Source organism: Ovis canadensis, chromosome X (genome assembly GCF_042477335.2).
Source record: "Ovis canadensis isolate MfBH-ARS-UI-01 breed Bighorn chromosome X, ARS-UI_OviCan_v2, whole genome shotgun sequence".
Lineage (NCBI taxonomy): Eukaryota > Metazoa > Chordata > Mammalia > Artiodactyla > Bovidae > Ovis > Ovis canadensis.
The window spans coordinates 64,803,178-64,819,869 of NC_091727.1; the positions used below are offsets into that span (position 1 = coordinate 64,803,178).

A 16,692-nucleotide genomic window follows, 5' to 3' on the forward strand; every position below is an offset into this window, starting at 1 on the left:
TGTGTGGACCAAAACAAACTCTGGAAAATTCTTAGAGATGGGAATACCAGACCACATTACCTGCCTCCTGAGAAATCTGTATGCAGGTCAGGAAGCAACAGTTAGAACTGGACATGGAACAACAGACTGGCTCCAAATAGGGAAAGGAGTACGTCAAGGCTAGATATTGTCACCCTGCTTATTTAACTTACGCAGAGTACATCATGAGAAACGCTGGGCTGGAGGAAGCACAAGCTGGAAGCAAGATTGCCGGGAGAAATATCAATTACCTCAGATATGCAGATGACACCACCCTTATGGCAGAAAGCAAAGAAGAACTAAAGAGCCTCTTGATGAAAGTGAAAGAGGAGAGTGAAAAAGTTGGCTTAAAACTCAGCATTCAGAAAACTAAGATCATGGCATCTGGTCCCATCAGTTCATGGCAAATAGATGGGGAAACAGTGGAAACAGTGACAGACTTTATTTTGGGGGCTCCAAAATCACTGCAGATGGTGACTGCAGCCATGAAAGTAAAAGACGCTTGCTCCTTGGAAAAAAAGTTATGATCAACCAAGATAGAATATTAAAAAGCAGAGACATTGCTTTACCAACAAATGTCTGTCTAGTCAAAGCTATGGTTTTTCCAGTAGTCGTGTATGGATGTGAGAGTTGGACCTTAAAGAAAGCTGAGCACCAAAGAATTAATGCTTTTGAACTGTGGTGTTGGAGAAGACTCTTGAGAGTCCCTTGGACTGCAAGGAGATCCAACCAGTCCATCCTAAAGGAGATCAGTCCTGGGTGTTCATTGGAAGGACTGATGTTGAAGCTGAAACTCCAATACTTAGACCTGATGCGAAAAGCTGACTCATTTGAAAAGACCCTGATGCTGGGAAAGATTGAGGGCAGGAGGAGAAGGGGACGACAGAGGATAAGATAGTTGGATGGCATCACTGACTCAATGGACATGGGTTTGGGTGGACTCTGGGAGTTGGTGATGGACAGGGAGGCCTGGCGTGCTGCAGCTCATAGGGTCACAAAGAGTCAGACACAACTGAGTGACGGAACTGAACAACCCCAAATGTTTCACATGTGCTGCTGCTAAGTCACATTTCATTTATTCTGTTCTTACACAGTTAGTTTTAAGGATACAAGGACAGGATGTATTGTTGTTCCCTGTTTGTCTTCATCTTGTTAGAATGGGCTCATCATTTCACCTAACTGAGATGCCTTCAGATCAGACTCTGTCATCTAGTGCATTAGTTACTCTTTTCAGCTTTAGGTCATATGTACATTCAATCAATAATCACAAAAGATCTTCATTTACATATTATTAATTTAAATCCATATAATATATATCACAATTTGATATTCAATTGCATACTTTTTACTTTGTAATTATTTCATGTGTATAAATCTCATTTTCATTCTCAATACAATAATATTTTAAGTTTATCTATAGAAAGGATCATGTCTTCAATTTATCCTATAGTTGCTGTTGTTCACTCACTCAATCATGTCTGACTGTTTGTGACCCAATGGACTGCAGCATGCCAGGCTTCCCTGTACTTCACCATTTCCCAGAACTTGCTCAAAACTCATGTCTATTGCATCGGTGATGCCATTCAACCATCTCATCCTCTGTTGCCCCCTTCTCATCTTGCCCTCAATCTTTCCCAGCATCAGGGTCTTTTCCAATAAGTCAGCTCTTCGCATCAGGTGGCCAAAGGATTGGAGCTTCAGCTTCAGCATCAGTCCTTCCAATGAATACTCAGGGCTGATTTCCTTTAGGATTGACCAGTTTGTTCTTGCTATCCAAGGGACTCTCAAGAGTCTTCTCCAGTACTACAATTCAAAAGCGTAAGTTCTTTGGCATTCAGCCTTCTCTATGGTCCAACTCTATGTCCGTATATGACTACTGGAAATACCATAGCTTTGACTATACGGACCTTTATCAGCCAAGTGATGTCTCTGCTTTTTAATATGCTGTCTAAGTTTGTCATAGCTTTTCTTCCAAGGAGCAAGCATCTTTTAATTTCATGACTGCATTCACCATCTGCAGTGATTCTGTAGCCCAAGAAAATAAATTCTGTCACTGTTTCCCCATCTATTTGCCATGAGGTGATGGGACCAAATGCTGTGACCCTCGTTTTTTGAACATTGAGTTTTCAGACTGCTTTTTCACTCTCCTCTACCTCATCAAGTGGCTCTTAAGTTCCTCTTCACTTTCTGCCATTAGGGTGGTGTAATCAGCATATCTGAGATTATTACATTTCTCCCAGCAATCTTGATCCCAGCTTGAGCTTCATCCAGTCTAGCATTTCACATGACGTACTCTGCATATAAGTTAAATAAACAGGGTGACAATACACAGCCTTGACATACTCCACTCCCAATTTTGAATGAGTATGTTGTTCCATGTCCAGTTCTAACAGTTGCTTCTTGATCTGCATATGGGTTTCTCCAGAGGCAGGTAAGGTAGTCTGGTATTCTCATCTCTTTAAGAATTTTCCAGTTTGTTGTGATCCACACAGTCAGAGGCTTTAGTGTAGTCAATGAAGAAGTCCATGTTTCTCTGGTATTCCCTTGCTTTTTCCATGATCCAACGGATATTGGCAATTTGATCTCTGATTCCTCTGCCTTTTCTAAATCCAGTTTGGACATCTGGAAGATCTCCATTCCCATACTGTTGAAACCTAGCTTGAAGGATGTTGAATATAACCTTGCTAGCATGTGAAATGAGTGCAACTGTGCAGTACTTGAACATTCTTTGTATGAGGCAATACAGATTGTGTGTGTGCTCAGTCAGTCACTCAGTAGTGTCTGACTCTTAGTGACCCTATGTACTGTAGCCCACCAGGTTCCTTGTTCATAGGATTATCCAGGCATGAATACTTGAGTGGGTTGCCACTGCTTACTCCAGGGGATCTTCTGAATTCTGGGACTGAACTTGGGTCTCTTGCATCTCCTTCATTGGCAGGTAAATTCTTTACCACTGTGCCACCTGGGAAGCCCACCAGGCATAGATTAGATTTCAATAAATATTTGTTGACTTAAAACCAAAATTATAGTGTTTTTACATTATGGCTGTACCAAGAATGAGTAAATATTAATCTTTACCTCAGGGTTACTTAAGTGCTAACTTTCTTTTACATTCATACAGAAACGTTTGTGGGGAAAGCTATACCTGCCAAAGAGTCAAAAATTGCTTCAAAATCACTGATAAGTTATTATTGTACAAACAGAGGCCACAGTGCCATCTAGTGAATGTTACTCGTTTACTTCTGTTGATCACAAGCTCATTTTCACTCCTATAATGGAAAGGCATGATTTTTGGTATTTCATATAGCAAACAGAACCAATATAAAACCAGCACATGAGACATGGTTGGTTGCACTTTAGGTCTTATAAATTTTCTATAATCTCATCTTGGGGCTGTTGTAAGTCTTATGACCATACTGTGCTTTGAGATTATGCTTTAGTTTTATCAATCTATAGTGATACAATGTCATTCATGTATCTAAACTGCAGATACAAGCTGAGGATGGAATTTTTGTACTGAGTTAAAGAGTACTGAATTGTGTATGACTATTAACTTATAAACTATCACCAAAAGAATCCATTATCCTTCTCTTAAATATTAAAGTTTTATTATGATTTGCAGTAAATTCCATTATATCAAGTTGTAATAAATTACTCCTATACTTGTAACCCAAGGTCATTTCTCCCATATAAAGTCTGTCCATTCAAATCTATGACTTTCACAAGCCAAACACTTTAACATCTTAGAAAATAAGAAGATTAGGGTATTGGGCTTAAGGTGCTACAAATTTCCCAAAGACAGATTTGATGTCTATGAAACTACAGAGTTTAATATTGCCTCACAAAATGTACTGGAGATACTGAATAGATAATGGTGATTAAAAGTTTACATTTCTACAAGTTAGAAAATAAACTAAAGAAACCACCTAAATTTAGCATTCTTATCTCAGAGTGATGTCGCCAAATGCATGAATTGATGAATCTGTAACATAACCTACTAAGAGTTCAGAAAATAGACTCTCCAACCTCTTTAACCCATTCAAATTGATTTATGATCTATGATTCAATGTTTCATGTTAAAAGAAAGGAACTGACCTAGAGAAAGGAATAATGGGATGATTTTTTAAATAACATAACCTCATTCACTTCTGATAATCAATAGGCCCTTAAGTCTAAGGAATTTGGTTACTTTTAATTTCCAATTATCCACAGTAGGAGGACAGAAATAGCATGAACAATTAGAATTCCTATATCGGGAAACTGGCAAGCATTTATGGAGTCTCTATGACTTTAAAAAAAAAAAATAATGAGTGTTTACTATGCAATAGGCTCTATGCTAGATATCAGACAAAATAAAGACATGGCCTTATCTTAGAGAAGGTATCAATTTAATAGAGAGCTAAGATAGGTATAGGGCTTCCCTGTGCTTCAGGGTAAAGAATCTGTCTGTAATGCAGGAGACATGGGTTTGATCCCTGGGTCAGGAATATTTCATAGAGGAGGAGATGGCAACCCACTCCATTATTCTTGCCTGGGAAATTCCATGGTCAGAGGAGTTTGGCGGGCTACAGTCCATGGAGTTGCGAACAGTCAGACATGACTGAGCACAAACACAAAGACAGCTATACAAATAACTAGAATAGAAGGCATAACATAAGTGAAAGTGAAGTTGCTCAGTCGAGTCTGACTCTTTGTGACCCCATGGACTGTAGCCCACCAGGTTCCTCCGTCCATGGGATTCTCCAGGCAAGAATACTGGAGTGGGTTGCCATTTCCTTCTCCAGGGGAATCTTCCCAGCCCAGGGATCAAACCCAGGTCTCCTGCATTGCAGGCAGACGCTTTAACCTCTGAGCCACCAGGGAAGCCTTAGTACCTAGGTAAAAACAGATGTGTAACAAAATCTTAGAGGAAGACCAAGACTCAGAAATTTCCTTAGGAAGCTAAGACTGTCATTGTAATCCAGGCTTTGAAAAAGTTATTTCAAAAGGTAGGGATATACAGAAGAGGTAATTTGCAATACAGAAGCATGGGAAAAGTTACAGAGGCAGAAAAACATGTAGTATGGTTAGGAAGCAGCAAGTACTTCAGTTGGGGACAAATACAGTACATGTGTACAGGAAATAAAATAGGATTATTTTATTTAAAGATTACAGAGGCCCTTAAGTCTATAGAATTTGGTCTTTATTTATAGTGAGCCAGTGAAAATTTTCAGCGAGATATAATCATCATTTATAAGATTATTCCAATTGTCTTAGAGGTAATGAAGGCTTGGACTAGGATAGTGAGGGAAAGATGGAAGAGGAGACAGCTGGCAAAAATAACACAGAGGTAAAAGTGACCAGATGTGGAACATGACTAAATATAGAGGGAGAAGAAAGAATCCATGAATCTGAGATTTCAGTCTTAGATAGATGTATATATCCAAGGACGGTAGGAAAGGTGGAAGTGGGCTGTGAGAAAGATCAGGGTTAGTGACATAGATTTGGGAATGGAGAGCTGAAGCTAAGAAAGCAGCTAAGGGATTACTGAGGGGATAGTGTACAACTGAAATAAAAGAATAAATTCAACAAATGTTTACTGAAAACTTATCAAACACCAAGAAAATAAATTTTAAAATGTTTACTGAAAACTTATCAGGTACCCAGCATGTTCATGCAGTGTTAAGGATAAAATGGACAATGAGGTAAACATAGTACCTGCCCTCATCCAACATCTGGGAAAAGAGACTGCTGGTAACATAAATAGAAAAGGAAGAGTCAGAGCACAGGATTAAGAGAGTATGTCACACAGAGAAAACAAACTTATGGTTACCAAAGAGGAAAGAGGGTAGAGGAAGGACAGAATAGGAATCTGGGATTAGCAAACACAAACTACTATACATAAAACAAATAAAAAAAACAAGGCCCTACCATATAGTACAGGGAACTATATTCAGTATCTTATAATAAACAATGGAAAAGAATATGAAAATACATATGTGTGTATATATATATATATATACACATACATATCTGAATCACTTTGCTGTAAACCAGAAACTAACAACACTGTAAATCAATTATACTTCAGTGAAAAAAGTATGTTATAGAAGCCAAAGAGAAAGTTTCTAGAAGAGAAAAAGTAGTTGACAGTATTATATTCTTTTGTGCTAGAAAGACCAGAAAACAAGAAGGACTGAGAAAAAATCATTAGACTTTATCATTAAAAGGTCATTAGTGGGACTTCCCTGGCAGTCCAGTGGTTAAGACTGTGCTTCCAATGCAGGGGATGCAGGTTTGATCCCTGATCAGGGAACCAAGATCCCACATGCCACATGATATGGTAAAAAAGTTTTTTAAAAGGTCACTAGTGATATTCAGAAGAGCAATTTATAGAATCATGGACACAAAAATCATGAAGAGGGGAGTAGATGATGAGGCCAAAAACTTAAAGAGTCATTCTTGTCTTTCCCTCTACTCTCCTGGTGGCTCAGATGATAAAGCGTCTGCCTTCACTGTGGGAGACCTGGGTTCGATCCCTGGGTTGGGAAGATCCCCTGGAGAAGGAAATGGTAACCCACTCCACTACTCTTGCCTGGAAAATCCCATGGACGGAGAAGTGTCATAGGCTACAGTCCATGGGGCTGCAAAGAGTCGGACACGACTGAGCGACTTCACTTTCACTTTCTACTATCCTGTATGTGGTGTGTCAGAGAATTCTCTCACCTTCACTTTCATATTGTATCTAGAATCTGACCACTTCTCCCCATCCACACTTCCTCCATACTGGTTCATGCCACCATAATCTCTTGCCTAGATTATTTCAGTAGCATCCTACCTTTTCCCCCTGCTTCTACTCTTACACTCAGCTCAGCCTGTTCAACACAGTGAATGAGTGATTTTATTAAAATGCGAGTCAGATCTAGTCACTCCTCTGCCTCAAACTCCCTCACTGGTTCTCCATCTCAAGAGTTAATGACATAAATCTTTACAATAAAATACAACGTCTTTCTCACAGATCTGTTTCCCTGCTACTTCCTTGATCATATCTCCTACTTTCCCTAATATTCCCTTAGCTCCAGACACACTAGTTTCTCTGCTATTCGTCAAACACCATCCACATGTTCCTACTCCCACACCCCCCACAGCCTTTGCACTTGCTACTCCCTCTGTCTGGAATGCTCTTGTTTAAGATATTCATAGCTAGATCCCTCATTTCCTCAGGTTTCTACTGAAAAGCTACCTTTTCACTGAGTCCTTCTGTAAAATTACAGCCCTTCATTCCTCCTCTAAAACATTTAATACTACCCTTTCCTACTTAGTTTTCTCTAGCACTTATCACTGTCTAATATAACAGGGATCATTAATCTATGGCCTTTGGGCTACATCCAGTTTACCATCTATCAAGCTAAGTTTTACTTTTTTGAAAGGTTGAAAAAATCGAAAGAATATTTTATGACACAAAAAGTTCTATGAAATCCAAATTTTATTTTTTTTCATTGGATTTAATTTATTTTTTTATTTTTTAAATTTTATTTTTAATGAAATCCAAATTTTAATGTTATTAAATATAAAGTTTTGTTAGCACAAAGTCGTGTCAGTTTGTTTACATTTGGTCTACAGCTGTTTTCATGGTACAACTGCAAAGTTGAGTACTTGCAAGAAAGACTATGGCCTAGAAAACCTGAAATATTTACCATCTGATTCTGTACAGAAAATTTGCTGACCTTTTTAATATACCATAACTTTTATCTTTTTATTGTCTGTCTCTCCAGTAGAATATAAACTCTGTAGGGGTAGACAGTTTTGTCTACTTTGGTTACTACTACATCCCCAATGCCTAGAATAGTATTTAACATGTAGTAGACAGTTAATAAATATTTTTTGAATGAATGAATACTTAAAAAATATAGGCAGTAATTTTAGGTTATAAAGTTTGGTAATAAAAAGGACAAACTGTAATTTGGGGAGCATGACAGGTTGAAGGAAAGCTTTCGGATAGGGAAGGCCTAAAAATAATTGTAGTGACAGAGAAAGAAACAGTAGAGAGAAAAAGATTTAAAAACTAGCACTGAAATTTGTAGAGAAGGTCCCATGGGAAAGTTACTTCTTTCTCTGAGATAAGCGAGAAGAAAGAATGGATAAAGAGGAGAGGAGCTGATGTCAGTGGCTACAAACCCAGAAAATTATTACTTTTTTTTTTTCTAGAACAAAGGATAAAGCATGGGGCTTAGGAATAAAAAAACATTTCACAATTACCAAGGATTGGTGGAGAGTAAGACAGAAAGTCAACGAGAGTCAGTTTTAGTCAGTGCTTATGTGAAAACTGCGGGATTTCCTAGTGGCTCAGATGGTAAAGAATCAGTCTGCAAAGCAAACCTGGGTTCGATCCCTTGGTTGGGAAGACCCCATGGAGAAGGGAATGGTTACCCACTCTAGTATTCTTGCCTGGATAATTCCAGGGACAGAGGAGCCTGGTGGGCTACAGTTTATTGGGTTGCAAAGAATCAGACACGACTGAGTGACTAACACTTGGGCTTCCCAGGTGGCAGTAGTGGTAAAGCACCCGCCTGCCAATGCAGGAGACATAAGAGATGTGAGTTTGATTCCTGGGTTGGGAAGATCCCCTGGAGGAGGGCATGTCAACCCACTCCAGTATTCTTGCCTGGAAAATCCCACGGACAGAGGAGCTTGGTGGGCTACAGTCAATACAGTTGCAAAGAGTAGAACACAACTGAAGCAACTTAGCATGTGAAAACTACGAAATTTTATCAGATTCAGTAAACATGGTTTTGTAAAATTTCTGAACAATGCTCAAATACATCAAGGGAAGGAGTGAAAAAAAATCACAAAATAAAATTAACCAGGCTAGGTGGGAATAGCAAAATAGTAAAATATGATGAACTGTGTGATTTTTTCACCTTTCTATCTGTCTTAGTGCACAGTAGACTATTCTTACATATGGAGGGTATCAAATTGGTATCTGGTAAGTTTAAGACAAGAAAAATAAAATGGAGAAAATACTAATAGTAATCAAGTAGGCAATCCAGCCTTAAATGATATAATCACAAAGTGAGTATACAGATTAGAACACACCTGGTTTCCTGCTGTCTTAATTCTTCCCTCCCTCACTACTAATACCATTTGAACTCCCAATTATAGGCTCAGTCCCACACTAGGCTCTAGAACCAAAGCTAACACAAAGGAAATTTAAGAAGCATTGCTTCAAGTCTTAGAAAACTCTATTCTCTAATCACTTTGTATTCTCTTTTAGGTAACTGCAGTCTGGCTCCCCATGCTTGAGGCTCCTCTTTAGAGCCAGTCACTTTAGGTTTAGAGCTCAACCCAAACATAAACCCAGTCACTTTAGGTTTGGAGCTGGACCTTGCTTTTTTTAGTCTATCTACACATACGCCCAGTGATGTAAAGATTTTAGTCCTGCATCTGAGTCCAAATCTCAATGATTGAAGACCTGTTCCCTGATTGATGAGCTTATGTGATAGCAACTACCTATGCGCCTGACTTATGGAATCTTTCCAACTTAAACTTTCCCCACTGCCACAATCTTCTGATTTGCTCATTAGGATACCCTGATGCCAACTGCTTTACTGAGCCGAAGGCAACTTGTTCATCTTTGTAACTTCAGAGACTATTACAGTATCTCATACTATATTCTTTCCATCTTGATGAGCTGATGAGATATCTCTTCTTGGCCTGCAGATGCATCCATCTCCCAGCTCTAGGTCTCAGTACTTCTCAGTCTTCCAGATTAACACAAATCATGGAAGTCACAAAAGCTTTGTGATTCTCTTCTTTATACATCTTTAAGTAAGCAGTGGGAAATTAACTTCCTGAAATAGTTAATGGTATTCTGAGGAGAAATATAATTAATTAGGTAACAAAATCTATGTGACATCTTTCAAGGTCTTTAAAGAAATAGTAGTCACCTGTCTTTCTGAAACAATTAAACGTTAACCTGTGTAGAAATACGATGTGGTAAATAAACTTTCAACTTCTCTTTTGGGACTGTGAATTTATAACAAACTAAATGGTAAATACTCTTGTGAAAGAAAATCTGAAGTATTCATTCAGACAAATAATCCTTCAAAGAAAACAAATCTTCAAAGAAAATGTCTAGAATTACATCCTTTAATCACATATTTTCCCCTAAATTTATCATTAAAACTTAAAAAGCAACCAAAAGCTTCATAGTGGGTCCATACTTGTCCATCCCGTTTCTTTGTCCTACAACAAGGCAATATACTCCCTTCCCATCATGTGCATACTATTATGATAAGCAAAGGAAGAAATGTCCCAATTGCTTTGGGAAGTACGAATGGCTCTATCCTCAAACGAGTTTTATCTATTTTACCTTCTAGAATTTTGTCCTGATAAGAACTCAATTGCTAAACTTTTTAAAGAGTGGTAGAAAGGCAAGAGCTAACCCATAAAGTAAAAGAATGATATTTCATCCAAGTATTTGTTCTAACTGAATGCCTGACCAAAAAAAGTGTTTACCTTAAAATTTATTCTGCTTCAAAGGACAATACTGCAGATGGTTAGTAGCAGATAACTCTGTTCATGAATTCCAATGATACACTACCTTTCAGAACAAAGTGTTAAAAATAAACAGTAAGCAATGGAATTAAGAGTCTATAAATTATTTCTCCTATTGGGAAGTTCTACTTATTAATGTTCATAGTGTGAGAGTCAGGAAACTATCAATTTGACTTTGTCCTGTATGAAGAACTCTTCAGATATCCTAACCTAATAAATAGTTAAGATATCACATTAATTATCTCTCTGCCACCGCCTATAACATATGCTATCTTTGAAAAAGAGATAAATCAAAAGACCTTATCAAATCGTCCCAAATGCAGGTAACAAGAAGCCATGTTCCTCTGTAGCTTGGCCAAGTCCAGATCAGATTGATCAGCTGCATAAAATCTCAGAGAATAACAGTACCAGTGCAGGGCATTATCAAAATTGTGTACCTAAAGTTTAAAAAGAAATAACAAAATTACAGAGATATCTCTACATGTGACCCTAATTGGTCCAAGTCATCTCTAGAAACAAAAAATGGTAATGCTGAAACTTTTAGTCAACCAAAACACATCTTTAGTTGGATGCTAAGTGCATTTTATTACCAGCCTTGATGAATACAAGTCATAGTGGCAATCAATATTCTCTTTTCTTCCTTCACATCAACAAAATTAAAAGGCAACTTATGAAATTAGAGACAATACCTGCAAACTATATATTCAATCAGAATAGGACCCATCAGGAAGTGTCCGACTCTTTGTGACCCCGTGGACTATAGACTACCAAGCTCCTCTGTCCATGGGATTCTCCAGGCAAGAATACTGGAGTGGGTTGCCATTTCCATCAGGAAGCTTCCATAAGCCTCTTTTCCTTATCTGTCAGAGGTCAGATAGAATGAAAACCACAATCACAGAAAACTAATCAAACTGATCACATACAGCACAGCCTTGTCTAACTCAATATTATGAGCCATACTATGTAGGGTCACTCAAGACAGGCAGGTCATGGCGGAGAGTTCTGACAAAACATGGTCCACTGGAGAAGGGAATGGCAAACCACTTCAGTATTCTTGCCTTGAGAACCCCATGAACAGTATGAAAAGGCAAAAACATAGGACACACAGCGTCTGCCTGCAATGCAGGAGACCTGGGTTCGATCCTTGGGTTGGGAAGATCCCCTGGAGAAGGAAATGGCAACCCACTCCAGTATTCTTGCCTGGAGAATCCCATGGACAGAGGAGCTTGGTAGTCTATAGTCCGCGGGGTCGCAAAGAGTCGGACACGACTGAGCGACTTCACTTCACTTCACTTCCCCAGGTCGGTAGGTGCCCAATATGCTACTGGAGAAGAGTGGAGAAATAACTCTAGAAGGAATGAAGAGACAGAGAAAAAGCGAAAACAATACCCAGTTGCGGATATGACTGCTGACGGGAATAATTCCAATGCTGTAAAGAACAATATTGCATAGGAACCTGGAATGTTAGGTCCATGAATCAAGGTCAATTGGACATGTTCAAGCAGGTAATGGCAAGAGTGAACAGCGACATATTAGGAATCAGTGAACTAAACTGGACTGGAATGGGCGAACTTGATTCAGATGACCATTATATCTACCACTGTGGCCAAGAATCCCTTAGAAGAAATGGAGTAGCCATCATAGTTAACAAGAGTCCAAAATGCAGTACTTGGGTGCAATCTCAAAAACGACAGAATGATCACTGTTCGTTTGCAAGGCAAACCATTTGATATCACAGTCATCCAAGTCTATGACCCTACCAGTAATGCCAAAGAAACTGAAGTTAAACAGTTATGAAGACCTACAAGACCTTCTAGAACTAACACCCCCCAAAAGATGTCCTTTTCTTCATAGGGGACTGGAAGGCAAAAGTAAGAAGTCAAGAGACACTTGGCATAACAGGCAAATTTGGCATTGGAGTACAAAATGAAGCAGGGCAAAGGCTAACAGAGTTTTGCCAAGAGAACCCATTGGTCATAGCAAACACCATCTTTCAACAACACAAGAGAATCCTCTACATATGGACATCACCAAATGGTCAATATTAAAATCAGATTGATTATATTCTTTGCAGCCAAAGATGGAGAAGCTCTATACAGTTACCAAAAATAAGACTGGAAGGTGAATGTGGCTCAGATTATGAACTCCTCATTGCAAAATTCAGACTTAAATTGAAAAAAGTAGGGAAAGTAGGGAAAACTACTAGGCCATTCAGGTATGACCTAAATCAAATCCCTTATGATTATACAGTGAGGCATTATACAGGAGGCAGGGATCAAGACCATACCCCCAAAAAAGTAATGCAAAAAGGCAAAATGGTTGTCTGAGGAAGCCTTATAAATACCTGAGAAAAGAAGGCAAAGGAGAAAAGGAAAGAGAAGCTCATCTCAATGCAGAGTTCCAAAGAATAGCAAGGAGAGATAAGAAAGTCTTCAGTGATCAACGCAAAGAAATACAGGAAAACAACAGAATGGGAAACACTAGAGATCTCTTCAAGAAAATCAGAGATACCAAAAGAACATTTCACGCAAAGATGGGCACAATAAAGGACAGAAATGGTATGGATATAACAGAAGCAGAAGATAAGAAGAGGTGGCAAGAAAACACAGAAGAACTATACAAAAAAGATCTTAATGATCCAGATAACCACGATGCTGTGATTGCTCACCTAGAGCCAGGCATCCTGGAGTGTGAGGCCAAGTGGGCCTTAGGAAGCATCATTATGCACAAAGCTAGTGGAAGTGATGGAGTTCCAGCTGAGCTACTTCAAATCGAAAAAGATGATGCTGTGGAATTGCAGAACCCAATATGGCAGCAAATTTGGAAAACTCAGCAGTGGCCACAGGACTTGAAAAGGTCAGTTTCCATTCCAATCCCAAAGGGAATGTCAGAGAATGTTCAAACTACTGTAAAATTGCACTCATCTCACAGGCTAGCAAAGTAATGCTCAAAATTCTCCAAGCCAGGCTTCAACAATATGTGAACCGAGAACTTTCAGATTTTCAAGCTGAATTTAGAAAAGGCAGAGGAACCAGTGATCAAATTGCCAGCATCTATTTGATCACAGAAAAAGCAAGAGAGTTCCAGAAAAACATCTACTTCTGTTTTATTGACTATGCCAAGCCTTTGACTGTGTGGATCACAATAAACTGTGGAAAACTCTTAAAGAGATTGGAATACCATACCACGTTACCTGCCTCCTGCGAAATCTGTATGCAGGTCAAGAAGCATCAGTTAGAACTGGACATGGAACAACAGACTGGGAAAGGAGTATGTCAAAGCTGTATATTGTCACTCTGCTTATTTAACTTATATGCAGAGTACATCGTGGGAAATTCAGGGCTGGATGAAGCACAAGCTGGAATCAAGATTGCAAGGAGAAATATCAATAACCTCAGATACGCAGATTACACCACCCTTATGGTAGAAAGCAAAGAGGAACTAAAGATCCTCTGGATGAAGTGAAAGAGGAGAATGAAAAAGCTGGCTTAAAACTCAACATTCAACAAACTAACATCATGGCATCTAGTCCCATCAGTTCAGTTCAGTTCAGTTCAGTTGCTCAGTCGTGTCCGACTCTTTGCGACCCCATGAATCGCAGCACGCCAGGCCTCCCTGTCCATCACCAACTCCCGGAGTTCACCCAAACTCAGATCCATCGAGTCAATGATGCCATCCAGCCATCTCATCCTCTGTCGTCCCCTTCTCCTCTTGCCCCCCAATCCCTCCCAGCATCAGGGTCTTTTCCAATGAGTCAACTCTTTGCATGAGGTAGCCACAATATTGGAATTTCAGCTTTAGCATCAGTCCTTCCAATGAACACCTAGGACTGATTTCCTTTAGGATGGACTGGTTGGATCTCCTTTGCAGTCCAAGGGACTCTCAAGAGTCTTCTCCAACACCACAGTTCAAAAGCTTCAATTCTTCGGCACTCAGCTTTCTTCACAGTCCAACTCTCACATCCATACATGACCACTGGAAAAACCATAGCCTTGACTAGATGGACATTTGTTGGCAAAGTAATATCTCTGTTTTTTAATATGCTATCTAGGTTGGTCATAACTTTCCTTCCAAGGAGTAAGCATCTTTTAATTTATTAGCTGCAATCACCATCTTCAGTGATTTTGGAGCCCCAAAAAACAAAGTCTGACACTGTTTCTACTGTTTCCCTTTCTATTTCTCATGAAATGATGGGACCAGATGCCATGATCTGGTCCCATCACTTCATGGCAAATAGATGGCAAAGGAGGTGGCATACTTTGGCCACCTGATACAAAGAACTGACTCATTTGAAAAGACCCTGATGCTGGGATAGATTGAGGGCAGGAGGAGAAGGGGACAACAGAGGATGAGATGGCATCACCAACTCAAGGGACATCAGTTTGAGCAAGCCCTGGGAGTTGGTGATGGACAGTGAAGCCTGGCGTTCCTCGGTCCATGGGGTCACAACGAGTTGGACATGGCTGACCAACTGATCTGAACTGACGGACACATTCAATATGGAATTATCCAAAATATATAAGGAATTCCTACAACACAGTAGCAAAAAATAAAAACACAAACAGAATCAAACAAACAAAAAACTCCAAAAGTCCATTAAAAATGTGCTAAGGATCTGGGCAAGCTGTTTCAAAGAGGATACACAGATGGCCAATAGGTACATGAAAAGGTGCTCAACTTCACTAACCATTAGGGAAATGCAAATCAAAATCACAGTGAGATATCTCCTCACAGCTGTCACAATGGCTACCATCAGAAAGACAAGATTAACAAATGGTAGTGAGGATGTAGAGAAAAGGTAAACCTTGTATACTGTTGGTGGGAGTGTACACTGGTATGGCCACTATGGAAAACTGAATGCAGGTTTCTCAAGAAATTAAAAACAGAACTACAAAACAATTCAGTAATCCCATTTCTGTGTATATACCAAAAGAAAATGAAATCATTATCTCAAAGACATATTTGTACTCAAATGTCCATTGCAGCAAGCCAAGGTGTGGAAACAAAATAAGTTGTCATTTACTGATGAATGTGGATAAAGAAAATATGGTATATGTTTACAATGGAAGTGACAGAATTTCAGCTGAGTTATTTAAAATCCTGAAAGATGAAGCTGTTAAAAGTGGTACACTCAACATGCCAGAAAATTTGGAACGCTCAGTAGTGGCCACAGGACTGGAAAAGGTCAGTTTTCATTACAGTCCTAAAGAAGGGCAATACCAAAGTATGCTCAAACCATGATACAATTGCCCTTATTCCACATACTAGCAAGGTTATGCTCAATATCCTTCAACCTAGGCTTCAGCAGTATGTGAACCAAGAAGTTTCAGATGTACAAGCTGGGTTTTGAAGAGGAAGAGGAACCAGAGATCAAATTACTAACATCTATTAGAGCATAGAGAAAGCAAGAGAGTTCCAGAAAAACATCTACTCTGTTTCACTGACTATGTAAAGCCTTTGCCTTTGTGGATCACAACAGGAAAATTCTTAAAGAGATGAGAATACCACACCACCTTACCTATCTCCTGAGAAATCTGTATGTGGGTCAAGAAGCAACAGTTAGAATTGGACATGGAACAACTGCCTGGTTCAAAACTGGGAAAGGAGTATGACAAGGCTGTATATTGTAACCCCGTTTATTTAACTTATATGCAGAGTACATCACGTAAAATGCAGGGCTGGATGAATCACAAGCTAAAATCAAGATTGCTGGGAGAAATAGCAACAACCTCAGATATGCAGATGATACCACCCTTATGGCAGAAAGCGAAGAGGAACTAAAGAATCTCTTCATAAGGGTAAAAGAGGAGAGTGAAAAAGCTGGCTTAAAATTCAGCATTCAAAAAACTAAGATCATGGCATCTGGTCCCATCACTTCATGGCAAATAAAATGGGAAAAAGTGGAAACATTGACAGATTTTCTTTTATTGGGCTCCAAAATCACTGTGGACAGTAACTGTAGCCATGAAATTAAAAGATGCTTGCTCCTTGGAAGGAAAAGTATGACAAATTTAGACAGCGTATTAAAAAGCAGAGACATTACTTGGCCGACAAAGGTCCGTATGAGTAAAAGCTATGGTTTTTCCTGTAGTCACGTATGGATGTGAGAGTCAATCCTGAAGGAAATCAACCCTTAAC

General features: G+C 39.2%; 1 protein-coding gene across 1 annotated transcript in view; it reads right to left on the reverse strand.

The window, feature by feature from the left end:
• TEX11 (testis expressed 11) overlaps positions 1-16,692 on the reverse strand; it is a 243,070-nt gene that overhangs the window by 91,980 nt on the left and 134,398 nt on the right. Inside the window, exon 16 of the mRNA XM_070291774.1 lies at positions 10,854-10,991. Coding sequence (XP_070147875.1) covers positions 10,854-10,991 — 138 coding nt within the window. The remainder of the gene's footprint in view (positions 1-10,853; positions 10,992-16,692) is intronic.